This window comes from Perissodus microlepis, chromosome 2, assembly GCF_051167445.1.
Source record: "Perissodus microlepis isolate ML-2025 ecotype Zambia chromosome 2, ASM5116744v1, whole genome shotgun sequence".
Lineage (NCBI taxonomy): Eukaryota > Metazoa > Chordata > Actinopteri > Cichliformes > Cichlidae > Perissodus > Perissodus microlepis.
The window spans coordinates 8807983-8822445 of NC_140462.1; the positions used below are offsets into that span (position 1 = coordinate 8807983).

Consider the following 14463-nt stretch of genomic DNA (forward strand, 5'->3'; position numbering starts at 1 on the left):
TAACGGCAAGGAATTGTTTTTAACACGACCTGTTTCGGTGTCTGTACATCTGTGAGTGAAGTCCTAACGGGGGTGTCTGTGCAGTAGCTACTCGAAGTTTAAGAGTTGAAGCTAACGGCAGAGCACGTTGTGTTCCTTGTGACTCACCGTTAGTACGTGTGTGGCGCGCTGGAAAGAAGCTAGCTGACTTTAGCATAGATATCTCTTGCTTTTACTCAGGATGCCATGCCACAATCAGCAGCTGAACAATGTGAGCAGTGGCCAGGAGCACCCAATGAAGCAAGTTCGGTTTGCAAACAGTAACAGCAGCGTGCCTGCAGTAGTATCCAACTCCGAACCAAGTGATGCCACAACACAGCCCGACAGCCAGGACAACCTGGGACCCCAGCTTAAGCTGCTTCCTCTGAATGACCAGATCCGTGAATTACAGACAATAATCAGAGACAAGTGAGTCCCCCGCTCTTATTTACTGACACACAGGCCATATACATAGTGGTTGTGGTACAAAAGCAAGTAACGAGCCTTATATAAAATATAGACTTTAAATTGGTCTCTGTAGAAAACTATAATTAGTAAATGGAAAAACGTAGCTGTTCTTCATTTCACTGAACTGGAACTATAATAGAAAACCAGGAAGGTATGTAATTTAAAGGATGCCACTAATCCTAAAAAAGGCAGCTTACCAAAAATCTAATGGAATTTAAATTTCCAGGGGAAGTCAAAGAGTTTGCAGTGATATTAGATAGGTCAGGCCAACGTATAGCACATCTCAGATCTTGATGTAATATTAGAAAAACAAAGCGTGAGGTTTAAATAACTCACTCTTTAAACATATGTCAAATGACCAAATGCTTTCAGCCTGACCACCTCCAATTTCCTTTCACATTTTAGAAGGGGGGGGGGGTGACACGCTTCTTATTAAAGAAACTGTAACATTTTATCTCTATATTGTTATAAGTTTACCCATAAAATAGATATTTTTTAATATAAATATTTTTTATTTTTTAAATGTGTGTGTATATATATATATATATATATATATATATCTTTTGTGACTAAGTTGGGGGCATTTTCAAACAGCTATATCTACAGAGCTACTTAAATGATGTAAATCATATTTTTTTAGGCCAAATATCTCCGACCTTGACCTTATGTAGCAAATTTGAGTTTACGATCACCCTGGGAATTTTTCAGGCTGGGAATTTTTTCCAGATTTAGTCAGTTGATATGAAATGACCCATATAGCTTCAATGATGACTCAACATGGTGAAAGAAAACTACAGTATGCGCGATACTGTCCATGCCTGTGACTAAAACAAGTGATGATTCTTCAAGGAAACATCATAGTAACTATCATAACAGGTTCAACTACAACATTTTTTAAGCCTTTCAAGGAGAGAATAATTTATTGTATCAAAAGAACCAACATAAAATTGCACATATCAGTTGTTAAGATGTCTTGTGTAGTTATAACCTCGTATTACTTTACCTGATACAAACAGGAATAGTTGTCGTCTGTTCACACAAAAAGAGATGAAATTGAAGCAGTAATAAGATCATTTGAATCAGAGCAGTGCTGAGTATCAACCAGCTCAGAGACGCATGTAGCTTAAAAAAATAGATCAATAGGAATTATAAATGCAACAAAAAATGATATTATTGTAATGAAAACGAAAAGTTAAAATACTAATTATGAATAGCCCACTTTAAAGTAGTCACATGTGCTAAAAGATTTACATTTTTACTGTTATTGGTATTTTGATGGGCAAACATCCAAATAATAGATGGTGCCTTCTTCATTAACACATAAGAATTAAAAAATGACATGCATACAGTCATGTAAAAAAGAGTTTCCACAGGACTATGCAGTGCTGATAATCTGATCATCATCAACTGTCAGGATCTTTGTAAAAGCAGACATTTTGGCAATTTGCTGGTCTGGAGCATTCAGGTGTGTGTTAACAACCATGCAATGCTCAGATAATCTGTAAAAACTCCCAAGAGCTGCATCTCAGACTCTACAGGCCTCAGTTAGCATGATAAAACTCATGACAGTACAATCAGAAAAAGACTGAACAAGTCTGGTTTGTTTGGAAGGGTTGCCAGGAGAATACATATTCTCTTTAAAAATAACCTAGCAGAGGGGGGCGTAGGTTTTCAAAGTTGATCTGAACAAACCACAAAATGTTGGGCCAGGGTTCACGTTTCCGAAAAACAAAACACAGCACATCAGCACAAATACCTCATACCAGCTGTAAAGCATGGTGGAGGAGGGGTGATGATTTAAGCTTATTTTGCAGCTATATGCCTAAGCATATTGCAGTCACTTAGTCGACCATATGCCAAAGTATTTTACAGTGTAAAATGTCAGGCCATGGGCTAAAGCTTGATGTCACACAACAGGACAATGATCGCCAACAGAATGACTGAAAAAGAAAAGAATAAAGGTGTTGCAGCAGTCCAGTCAAAGTCCAGACCTCAGCCTTAATTAAATTCTGTGGCAGGACCTTAAAAATGTTGTGCATATATGAATGCCTGCAAACCTCAATGAACAAATAGCACTATAAGTGCGCTACAAGTGAGCCACAATTCCTCCACAATGATGTGAGAGACTTAAAACGCCATACAGAAAACAATTACTGTTAAATAATAAACTATTGAATCATGGGGTATCCTTTAAGTTTTCAAAGAAGTACATATAGTCATGGGGAAACTTACTTTTTCACATGACTGTATAACAAATGGCTTAAATAAATAGGTATTGCAAATATCAGATGTTCTTTACAGGTTAAGAATTGCTTGATAATGACCCTTTTCATAGTAAAAGTTTGCCAACCCCTGATCTAAAATAATCTAATCAAACTCATATTTACGTTTTCAGGACAACCAGCAGAGGAGATTTTGTGTTTTGTGCGGACCGACTGGTAAGATCATGACTTTAATACAGTATGCTGTAAGAGTGTGAAGATTTTATAAGTAAAGTCTGTTTGTGTTGTAAAAAACCAGATCAGGCTTGTAGTTGAAGAGGGCTTGAACCAGCTCCCCTACTCTGAGTGCACAGTGACCACACCGACAGGTGAGGAGGATCTCTCTGTAATAACAAAGTCGTTATTCAGGTGTAAAGACTAGGTTAGACAAAAACAGAGTTCTGAATTCTGACCAGTGGGCTCCAGTGTTTGAGTGTTTTAACTCCCAGCATTATATGACTGTGTGGGCTTTTTCTGAACAGCTACATTTTGTGACTGTTTCTGCTTCATTTTTTCCCTCAGGGTACAAGTATGAGGGTGTCAAGTTTGAAAGAGGCAACTGTGGAGTCAGCATTATGAGGAGTGGTAAGTTAAACCTTCTCTAGCACACCTATCAAAACAAATTTCTGTCTTTCCTAGGTACACATAAGTCTTCCATGCAACCGTGTACTCATACTGTGCATCTGTTTTGCTCTTGGATCATAGATTCTCTCTTGTTTGAATACTAAGTTGTGTAAACGTTATGTTAGGCATTTGAGACAGTTATTTGTCTTTAGTTTTGTAGAGAGCACAGTCTCTGAAGGCTTCGCTGTCAGCAGACCACACAACCAGAAGTGACACTTGTTATCTATCCTTTTGGTTTAATGAGACTGTTACCATAGCTGTCTGCAAAGCCTGTTTTGCCTTTTTGACAGTCATGCTAGAATAAAACACAGGAAGTATAAAACTCAAACACTGTACCTTAAAGGTAACACATCAGCTAGTCAAAACACCGGTTCTATTGTTTTCCATACCACAGTCATGTCTTGACATCCTCGTGGGTTGACTTTGAGCATGTCATGGTAGAGTGCTGTAATGTAATGAAGACTGAATGCTTTACAGTTCAGTGTGTGAACTTTTCTATGTGGTTGTGGAGGAAAGCGGGCAATTCTGCATTTAGATATAGCATTGTTTGTTTGCTTGTTTTTTAAATGGCACCAGCCGTGTCTTTATATTTCTTTAATATTTTTAGGTGACTTTGGGTTTAGGAAAATCCGGAATGTATTTTTATGATTGGCGCTGCTGATAATTATTCTTGTAATTTCAAACAAACCGATATGGCGTGAGCGTGTCTTACTGGAGAAATGAGACGCAACACACATGTAGGTGCAGGTCTGCTGGAAATCCCCGCTGATGAAGACAACACTAACCCTAAGCAACAAATATATTTGTGTAACCTTTCAACCACAGTTGCGTTTCATGTGCTTTCTCGCAGGCGAGGCCATGGAGCAGGGTCTCCGTGATTGCTGCCGCTCTATCCGCATTGGCAAGATCCTCATACAGAGTGACGAAGAGACACAGAAAGCTAAGGTCTACTATGCCAAGTTCCCCCCAGATGTGTATAGAAGAAAAGTGCTGCTCATGTACCCCATTCTCAGTAAGTAACAAGATGGCTGAGCTCGTTTTTTCTTGCTGGTGACTCCAGTTTGTCACCTTCAGTAGCACGTAAATGTCAAGAGATGTTCAATTCTGTGCAATTGTAAAAAGAAAAAAAAGTTTTTTGTATTTATTCATTTTGGAAAATCTCCCTTGAGTTGACCTTCACCACCAAGTCTGCATTTCCACATCATGCCGGCCCATTCACACTGCTCTGATAATTATAGTTCTCATGGGGGTAATTATACATTGCCTGGGAGATAGCCACCAGGCTGCTGAATAACATAATGAGGGCCAACAAAAATAGTATCTTAATAGCCCCGGTTTCCCTGTGTCACAAAGCAGCATTTTTCTGTTCTCAGCTTTTAAAAAAAAAAGTGACCAAGCTAGGCTCAAGGTATATTTTATAATGTCAGAATGATGGAACATATGGTTTCATTGATGCATGCTAACTGGATGTGAAATTAAAGCCTGTCAATTGTCCAGACTCATGGGCACATCAATCAGCACATAATCACTTTCCTTTCCTTTTAAGATGCTCATAATGCATGAGTTGCATATATTTGAATTGGGAAAAATGCAATTATGTAGTTTGTGTTGGGAATCTGTTACGACTTGTCACATATTCTTGAGATGAGTCAGCAAATTTGTCATTATAAGCAGGAATGTGAAGCAAACCTTATCTGTTCTGTGTCTGCAGGTACAGGGAACACCGTGATTGAGGCTGTGAGGGTGCTGAAAGAGCACAGGGTCCAACCCAAACATATTATCCTACTCAGCCTCTTCTCCACACCTCATGGTAAGCCAGACAGCTCAACACAAGTGCAGCCGCCACCAGCTCGGTTTTGTTTACCTCCCAGATCACACACTTTGTCCTCTATTGCTCCTCCACTCATGTTTCTGCTGCATCAGTGTCTATATAAAAAATACTGTTGCCAACAGCAATGAGGTTCTGTGGCGCTGCTGATCTGAAGTCTTGCTCAGCAGTCACCAGTAAACTATGTAACTTCTGCACATTTATAGTTTTCTCTACTTTAGCTTGGGCCAGATTGTCTTGATGTTTAATGGATTTATTCCACTTAAATATATGAAACGTTGATATATTAAGCACATGTTGCCATTAAAATATAAAAAGCTATTTAATCCTCTGAAGGGGATGAAGCCTTTTTAAAGACATTTCCCCTTACCAGGTAATCAAACCCTGGTCTACGTTATATACACAAGTGGCCGCTTTATTAGGTACAGGTGCTCAACTCACAGGCACGAGTATGTAATCAGCTAATCATGTCACCAACCCAATGCATGTAGGCATGTCAAGTTGGGCAAGAAAGGTGATGTAAGTGAACATTCCATGGTTGTTGGTGTCAAGGAGGTTGGTCTAAGTGTTTTAGAAATTGCTGATCTATTGGGATTTTCCCACACGATCATCTCTAGAGTTACAGAGAATGTTCTAAAAAGGTAATAAATCCAGTCAGCAGGCGTTCTATGGGTTAAAATGCCTTGTTGATGTCAGAAGTCAGACTGCTTTGAGCTGAGAGGAAGGAACCACCAACTCAAAAAAAAGACATTTTAGAACCAAGGTATGCAGAAGAGCATCTTTGAATGTGCAACACATCAAAACTTGTAGCAGATAGGCTACAGCAGCAGAAGACCACACTGGGTGCCACTCCTGTCTGCTAAGGACAGAAAACAGAGGCTACAGTTCACACAAGTTCACAAAAAATGGATAATAGAAGTCTGAGAAAAACATCACCTGGTCTAATGTCTCTATTTTTGCAGCGACATTTGGATGGTAGTGTCAGCATTTTCCATCCATTTATAAGCGCAGTGTGCACATGTTCTGGTGGCTGCTTCCAGTCATCTCAAACTGGTTAGAGACAGTGATAGTGAGTTAACTGTACTCCAATCTCTGAGGAATTTTTCCAGCACCTTATGCAAAAGCGGATCCAACTTAATACTAGCAAAATGTACCTAATAATAAAGTAGATGATTCGAGTGATTCCTGGACACCAATGTTGGTAATCTCATTGTCATGTGGAATGAGACCATTGTGTGTTACCATTACATTATTTTTAATAATCTATAATTAGTATTTTTTATACTAACAGTGTATCTGACAGTGCTAAAGGAGTTGTCAGTACTCTATAGTGAGTTTCAGTTCATTGTTTAGTGTTTGTTCATTCTCAATCCATTTGCAGCTACAGCAGACAGCTGCCTTTAACAAAAAAGCACTTAAAAGCCACAGTAGGTAGCAAGTGGAGTAGCTAATGAACATAGTGGACTTAAAGGTAGATTATTCCCCTCGGGTGTTGGTAGAAACAAAAACAGTGCCAAATGCCAGATAAATACTAATTTTGTTTAGGAACAGGTGAACATGTAAATATGCATCTACTTTTTAATGTTTGCTGTATAAACCTAAAAAGTGAGGATATGTCAGTGTTGTTGCTTCTTAAGCTCTAGGCCCCTTTATCAGCTTACCTGAGCTGTGCTTAACCTCACCACAGTACAGCTGAAGATGGTGGGAATTAAGATGGTTGCTTTTTTCCATCCTGGTCATGAACTGGCATTTCATAGCAGCCTTACCTCAGAAAAGCTTCAAGTTTTGGCTGCTAGTTGCTTTTGTTAATTCAGCACATCAGTGGCTTAGGTTTCAGACAGAAAGTGAACCAACTGTACATTTTCCTTCTAGGAGCAAAATCTATAATCCAGGAGTTCCCAGATATCACAATTCTGACCACAGAAGTCCACCCCGTGGCTCCAACACATTTCGGACAGAGGTACTTTGGCACCGACTAAATGGAGGACAACCCGAGGAACATGATCTGCAAATAGTTTTGGTTGTATTTTTAATATATTTTGCAATGTATTCATCATGTTCTCCTCATTGTGCAAAGTACTGCTTCTCATTTACAAAGTTCAAAAACTGATATCAAATTAATCAAATGTATATATTATTCTATGCTGTGTATAGTCATACTATAAAAAGACTACACAGAACCATGTAAAGAGTTCAACTTGGATCATTTTATTCTGCATGTTACAACATCTGCTGGATCAATAAAGAATATTTGTTTACAAAGAACAGCAAATGAAACTATTGGTAGTTTTGACGTGATGAAAAAGGGAAGCACCACAATCACATACTCCAAAGACGGGTTAAAGAGGGGACCACATGTGCTCTAGCAACATTGAACTCCTGCCTTCTCAAGTTGTAAATGTTCTGTTTGATTAAAGTACGTTACTTCAATAGTTCACTTGCCAGTAATAGAACAAAATATACAAACACTGCCTGCAGCAGGTATGGTTCAAACTCGATACACGAGAGAAAAAAAAGGCAGACTTTTATAACAATAAATAGACAAAAGACTAAATGATACACTCAACAGCCATATCCTTCTCAATGTTTTTATACAAGCTTTCACATATCCCTGATAAATAACCTACAGTTTCAGTAGAATGAACAGAAGCCTTTCTTAGATATGAGCAGCATTTAGTTTAGCCCACTCAACTTGGGAAAAAACTGATCTGACAAAAAGTTTAAGCTTCAACATACAACTGCACAGACATCTGGTGAAAACCCAACTTCTTATGCATGACTGAATAAATGGGTTTACTTGGTTAAAGAAGTGGTTTTCTGCCAGGTGCGCTGTCTAAATACACAAAAGCAGTCTGAATAAGATTAGCTTTCATTGGTATTAAAATACATAAACGCAGGTAAAAAAAAACAAAAAAAAAAACAAGAAAAAATAATCAGAACGTTATATTGCAGAAGATCACTGCCCTCTACCAACCTGTTGATGAGGATCAGTTAATATGTACAGTGTATTTATCTAAAAAGATCAAAAACAGACATAGAAGAACCTATGCCCTCTCATATGCAGGTTTATGTGTCTATAACAAAAGCAATTTTTAATTCCCTGCTTCCAAAGTGTTATCTTCCCAGGGATAGCTAATGATAAAAAAAAAGACTGATTAGATATATAAAAAAAAAGTAAATCTCATATGCTCAAAAACCTAACCAATCACTGCATTCTTCTTAATCAATGTAGCAAACAGCTTTTAAGCCATGATATACAGTATATTCAGAATATGACTCCACTGATAGATAGACAAGTTTGCCATAATACTCAGATGTAACATGTAATCAGGTCTAACTATGACCAAATTTATGCTTGTCTTGTTGTTACAGTCACCATTGTGATTAGACACTGAGCTAATGACATTCGAACTGCAACAGGGAGGATAAAACACTCCATAAAGGGGGAAGAAGTGCCCAAGATGTTGGTGCAATGTACTCAAAAGGATGATGAGGAGCAGGAGGATACATTCCGAGGAGATACTGACTCCAAAAACAGGAATACTTGTTAGTAAGGCTCAGGTTAAGTTAGCTTTTTAATAATATGTTTAAGTCAAATCTTATGTTTAAATGCTGTAAACCTCAAACTTGTAGACAACTCGGTCACTATGAGACTTCTGGAGCCTGACGAGTGCGAGTTCCCTTCCCGTCCCCCACCGAAGAAACCATAAGGTGCAACACTGTAAGCTTAACTCTCAAACAGAAACCTGTAAAATTGCACACTGCCAGACAGAAGCTGTAAAGGTTTAGTGCTCTGTCAAGAATAACAAATACAGGCAAAATATTTGCTCTGTAATTAAAAAAAGAAAAATAAATCAGTTGCTTTTCTGTAAAACAGGAAACACTTGACTTGCCCCGAAAATAAAATTTTATGACGACTATGATGACATGAGAGGCGATGCTTCCACTGGTCATCCAACGAGTTCCTTTTTTCATCAGTATGTGAAGCATCGGGGTAGAGTTGGCAACGACCGTCCAAACGCAGGTCTTAATCCTCTCATTTGGACCCCTTCGGTGTGTCTGAACGTCCTTGCGATTTGGAATGCATTTACCTCTCAATACACAGTGTGTGCGATACAAGTCCAGGTCTCCACCAGTGTAAATTATTCTTCCATCTCTATGGTAACAGAGGGGTCCACATCCTCTGCTGGAATGATTTAAAAAAGAAAAATCAGCATGTAAATTAATTTTTTCTGTGATTTTGTTGTAAACGATGCAGCTGGTAGTGAACAGTGTGGTTCATGTGACCAGCAGGTGGTAGCAAAATATAAACACAGCAGCAGTTTATAGTGAAGCCTTCAGGTCATTTCAACTGAACAAATATTGAACTAATCTGCCGTTGCATGGTGTCGTTACTGTGTCCCATCCCCTCCGCCGTTAGCCCAAGGTTACAAACCTTGTCCATCTTATTGCTCCTACGGTGTGACCTCCAACAACGTTTGTTTTTGGATGTTTCAGTGCAGGCATTCCATATTTGGAAAGTCAAGTTACGGAAAAGTCGGGGTCTCTGAATGGATATTTTCTCTGTCACTACACTCGAGCAATAAATATGACTTTCATAGGAATAAAAAACATAAATAAGAGACAGGCACAAATAACCTATAAAGCACAAGTATTCACTGGACACTATTACTTGTTTTTGTAAGACCTGAAGGTGATAGAGTAGGTAAAATATTTGTTTAGAAAATACAGTAAAAGTCACCGGATGCCTGCAAGCATTTGCCTGTGACTCGCATGACTCACCCTTTATTTTTGTTTTTAAATTTCACAGTGCAAAGCAACTACAAGGGTCAAAATGACACAAAAGATAACTGTAATTAGATACTAACAGATTCTGGAGAAAACTCAAGCATTTAGTCTCTTAAGAGGTTTTTAATGGATTAAAAAAAAAAAAAGCAAAAGTATTAGAGCCAATTATTTTTGGAAGGAAACTACTTGTGTCTCTAGCACCAGCAATCTCATCAGAGTAAATAGAAGCCAAGAGCCATATATTTCATGGATCAGGTGGTACTGTGAAGATATGTTGACCAGCAGGTCATGACAGCTGTCCTGGATGATATAAGTTGAATAGGATATACAGTATATTGGGCATTAATGAGAAAAAGGTGTTTTCAGTTCTGTGTATTTTAAATATGACAGAATTTAAATAAACTCACCCAAGCTTCCCTCCTCAGACCCATCATCTGACTCTTCCCACATGTCCTCGTTAGCTAATAAGGGGTTCTGGGATTCAGAGCTCCGGTTCTTCAAAGCAAAGTAGTGGCCATTCCCTTGGCTGACATATAAGAGGTACAGAAACAGATGGAAGCTTGTTAAAGATCCAGTTAACTATTAAATAAGTTCCAACCATTGATCAAATTCTTCACTATGCATGTTATTCATTAGCTCCACTGCAGCTTGATGTAAAAACTACTCTGTATTCTGAAGTCAATGTCATATTGTTCACCATCAATTATTCATATCCCTTATACTTCAAATATTCGGTGTACTACTTAAATCATTATACTGATCTCTAACTCTTCCTCCACCATGGCAGTAAGCTGAGGTACAGACACTTGCTCAGCCTCTTTGTCCACAACATTATGCAAAAACTAACAGGCCAAATTCCATGAACCTGGTGGAGAAGTGGTGGTGAACAGAGGAAGTATCCATTAGCTTTTGGTGAGGATCCAGTTCATGTTCTGTGAGTACTGGCTTTGGCACACGTTGCACTCTGAATTAATTCTGTGTATTTCAACACTCTGTTGCAAACTATAGGGCCAAGACTTAAGTGTAAAGATGCCAAAATGCCATCACCTCATTATAGAAATCAACGAGTTGCCTCCTGACAACAAACTTACCTCGTAAAGACGGGGATGAACCACAATCTCCGATTCTCTCCAAATACCTGCTCCAGATTTCTGTGCATGCCGACGTTAAAGCCGTTTTTGTCTGGTCCGTTGGCAAAAACCGGAGCTGAGAAGGCCTCTAAAAAACAGATATGAAACTAGTTAGGTTCCCCTTGTCAACCTTTCAATTCTCCATACCATATTTAATGGACTAAATGTGTGCTTAATTTATTAAATAAATGAGATCAATTTCTTAAAAAGGAAATCAAAGGAGGGTTTAATCAGTAAATGCGTCAAATTCTCACCTAATGTGGATCTGTTCTTGGCCACAAGCCAACAGTGGTAGCCAAAGAGGAACATGAGACTGACAAAGAACATGAGAGCCACAAACATGAGGAAGAGGACGTGGAACTTTGCAGGCCCGTTTGGCAAGACCCCCTGGGAAAGAGAGAAATGGGAGCGCTAGAAACCTGAGAATAAACTATGACAGAATGCTTGAATCTTGCGGAAATACAATACTGCTGACTATAAGGACTTCAAAATGACATTATGACAACTTGTGAATAGGAGTCATAAAGCAAGAATGACACTCACTTCCCAGAATTTGAGGAAATACTGAAAGACCGTTGCCGCAATGAATATACAGTACACCATAGAGTAGGCAAGGAAAAGGAGAAAAAACTTGTAGTTGGAAAAACCAACACAGTTGTTCACCCTTAAAAGGAAAAAGACATTCTGGTTTTAGAACAAAACATTTATTTCAACATTTAAACACTGACGAAGAGGAAGAGATTACAACTTACCAGGGACAGTGATGGTCCATCTTTAAGACACACCTTAAAAGCAAGACAAGGTTTCTATATCATTTTAATGGCATTTGTTTCATGTAAGGAAAGCTTTTCTTACAGCTTTCTTTAACGTGTACACTGGCAGCTATCGGCTCATTCCCTTTGCTAAACCTCTGCACTGATTGATCTTTGGAATAATGTCTTCAAGACATGACATGGCAAACAAAAGCAACATCCTCTAATTATCACAACAGTCCCCGGCCAACAAATATCTAATTGCCTCTCTCCATCTCCAGATGAAGGGATTGGGGAGGAAAGGGTGTCTTACATTTCACAGACGGAGCAGTGGTGACAGCGGTCAGGCTTCAGCACCTGGCAGCGGTCGCAGAACCTGATAGCTGGAGACAAGAGGATGGCGAGTTGAATGGACGACATTTGAGCTGAGCTTGCCCTTCAAATACTTCCTGCAGCCCAGAACTTAAGTCTTACCAATCAGCATTAATGAAAGAGATACACTGGCTGATTACTCTGGATGAAGATGCTCCGGAGCGCACACAAAGCTAATTGCCCTCACCTATTTCCTTTCACCAAACACAGATTATGTGTGAGATGATGGATTGCGGCTAATATACCTGCCTTGTTAGTGCCGCCCCCCACAACTCTATATCAAATAAGGTGGACAAAGAAAATTAAAAGAAAAAAAACAATTCACATGATTTCACAGCTTACCTCCAGATTGGGCTCGAGTGAAAATAGGCAGCTTCTTTGCAATCTCAACCAGGATTTGCTTCTGAGCATCTGGTCTGTCCTCCATTTCGTACCTTTGCTTGTCTGAGTATGACAGCTGAAACTAAAGCAGACAGACAGATATTTGCATACAACATATTCAGCATAGGCCACAGTTAATTGGTGATATTCAGGTTAGCTCTCCAGACCTTTTTGCATGGGGACGCAGGAGGGGTGAATATTGACTTCCAGTAGGTCCAGGAGAACATCACAAAGCAAACATGAAATAAAAGCAAATAGGCCACTGCAAGCACAAGAAATAATCACCATAATACATAATATATCAGAAACAAGCCCGGTGTTATTCTAGTTCATGGTTCAACAGTGCACATTACACTGAGACGAGAGGGTGGCTTACCTTTTTCCAGTGTATTGGTGATTGTAACTGTTAAAACAAGAACATGATTTCAGAAATACACCCAAGCTGGCTGGCTGACTGACAACAGTCTAGCTAACTGTTTCGGCTAACACTAGTTTGTTTATTGTTTACTGAAACAGCATTTACCGGCTAACACGACTAGCCAGACTGTCAGGTTGTACTTAGCTAAGAGGAATAACAGCACAACAGTTTTGGTATAAAACCAGGAATTACCACTGAGCTTGTAGGGGAAAATGGGAAATTAGTTTAGGTTTAAGGAGAATCTGATTGTATATTAAGTAAATGAACGCACACACCCGAAGCCACTTCCTGCTCTTTCTATAACGTTATGTCAACACCGCTGTGCGGTAGTCTGCGGTGTCTGTACCTAAACGATCAAAGTCGCGAGAAACCAACACAGTTTGCCATACTTACAAAGACATAGTTCAAAGACATAGGCGTAATACGACCACAAGACAACGGCGGTGATAATAAGAACAGGTATCCACGAGAAAACCCTCTGACAGCATCTCAAACCTCTGGAGAGAGCCATATTCCATCTGAGCTCCGCTCTCTTCCGCGTTCGACTACTATTCCTGGGATTTATCCATCAGTTGCATCGGGGAGCGATTCACTGCACTGAAGTTACCGTTTGGCTAGTGTTCCTTCTTTCTTTTTCTTTTTTTTAAGGTAAATATTACTTTTACTGCTGTAGAGTTACTCAAATATGCTTGATGGGCACATTAACATGTTTTTTTTTTGTTTGTTTGTTTTTTTTAGGAAGGAACAGCTGTTGCACATGGCAAATTCCAGTCAACTCAGGGTTAGGTTTGGTTTATTGGCACTGTGCAATGTTTTACAATAATTAAAGAACATAAAGTCTATTATAAGAAGCCGCATTAAAAATCAAAAATACAAAAGAGCACACATTTTAATGGATACCCTCGGAAAAAAAAAACCCGGCCCAGCTGAAAATAGTAAAAAATAATGATGAAACAATTCTGTCTTGTTGTCTCGGTTCCAGGGCCCTTTTGTTGTTAATGTTATCAGTAACATCTGGACTTTTACTTCTGTCACAGGTCAGAGTGTCTGGAAAGGTCTAATTTTTCTGCAAGCAAGCAAAGAACTAAGCTCAAAATATCACACTTCAGAAAACTTGGGAAAAATACATAACCATGTATTTTCCTTATGTATCCTGTCAAAGTACCCTCAGGTACAGTCTTGGTAAGAAGACAGCTATGTCAATTCTAAGGTTTCACATTAATAATAATAAAAAAAAAAAACAATTAAAAAAAAACCATCTGTAGCTTAACCGGGTCTTAAAATGAGATAAATGGAACCTGAGCTGAACAACAACATGTGACGTGACACTCTACCATTTTGTTTAAAATTAAACAAAGTTGTGGAAAACTCAGTAAACCCAATGACTCAGTAGCTCATAGAATCACTTTTAGCAGCAGTTACT

The 14463-nt window shown here is 38.9% G+C and overlaps 2 protein-coding genes across 2 annotated transcripts; one reads left to right on the forward strand and one right to left on the reverse strand.

Moving 5' to 3' along the window:
• The first annotated feature begins 123 nt into the window (after positions 1-123).
• Positions 124-7464, forward strand: uprt (uracil phosphoribosyltransferase (FUR1) homolog (S. cerevisiae)). Its single transcript, XM_084943791.1, has 7 exons — positions 124-447; positions 2882-2924; positions 3007-3076; positions 3270-3332; positions 4222-4383; positions 5083-5181; positions 7072-7464. The coding sequence occupies exons 1-7, from the start codon at positions 221-223 to the stop codon at positions 7176-7178; spliced, it is 771 nt and encodes a 256-aa protein (XP_084799917.1). The 5' UTR covers positions 124-220; the 3' UTR covers positions 7179-7464.
• On the reverse strand, positions 7385-13597 carry zdhhc15b (zDHHC palmitoyltransferase 15b). The gene is made up of 11 exons (XM_084943779.1): positions 13434-13597; positions 12999-13025; positions 12790-12884; positions 12584-12704; positions 12183-12252; positions 11870-11902; positions 11661-11781; positions 11372-11504; positions 11079-11205; positions 10395-10513; positions 7385-9385 (listed from the first exon to the last, which is right to left on the reverse strand). Exons 1-11 carry the CDS (start codon positions 13549-13551, stop codon positions 9342-9344), a joined length of 1008 nt encoding a protein of 335 aa, XP_084799905.1. The 5' UTR covers positions 13552-13597; the 3' UTR covers positions 7385-9341.
• Between the last annotated feature and the right edge of the window lie 866 nt (positions 13598-14463).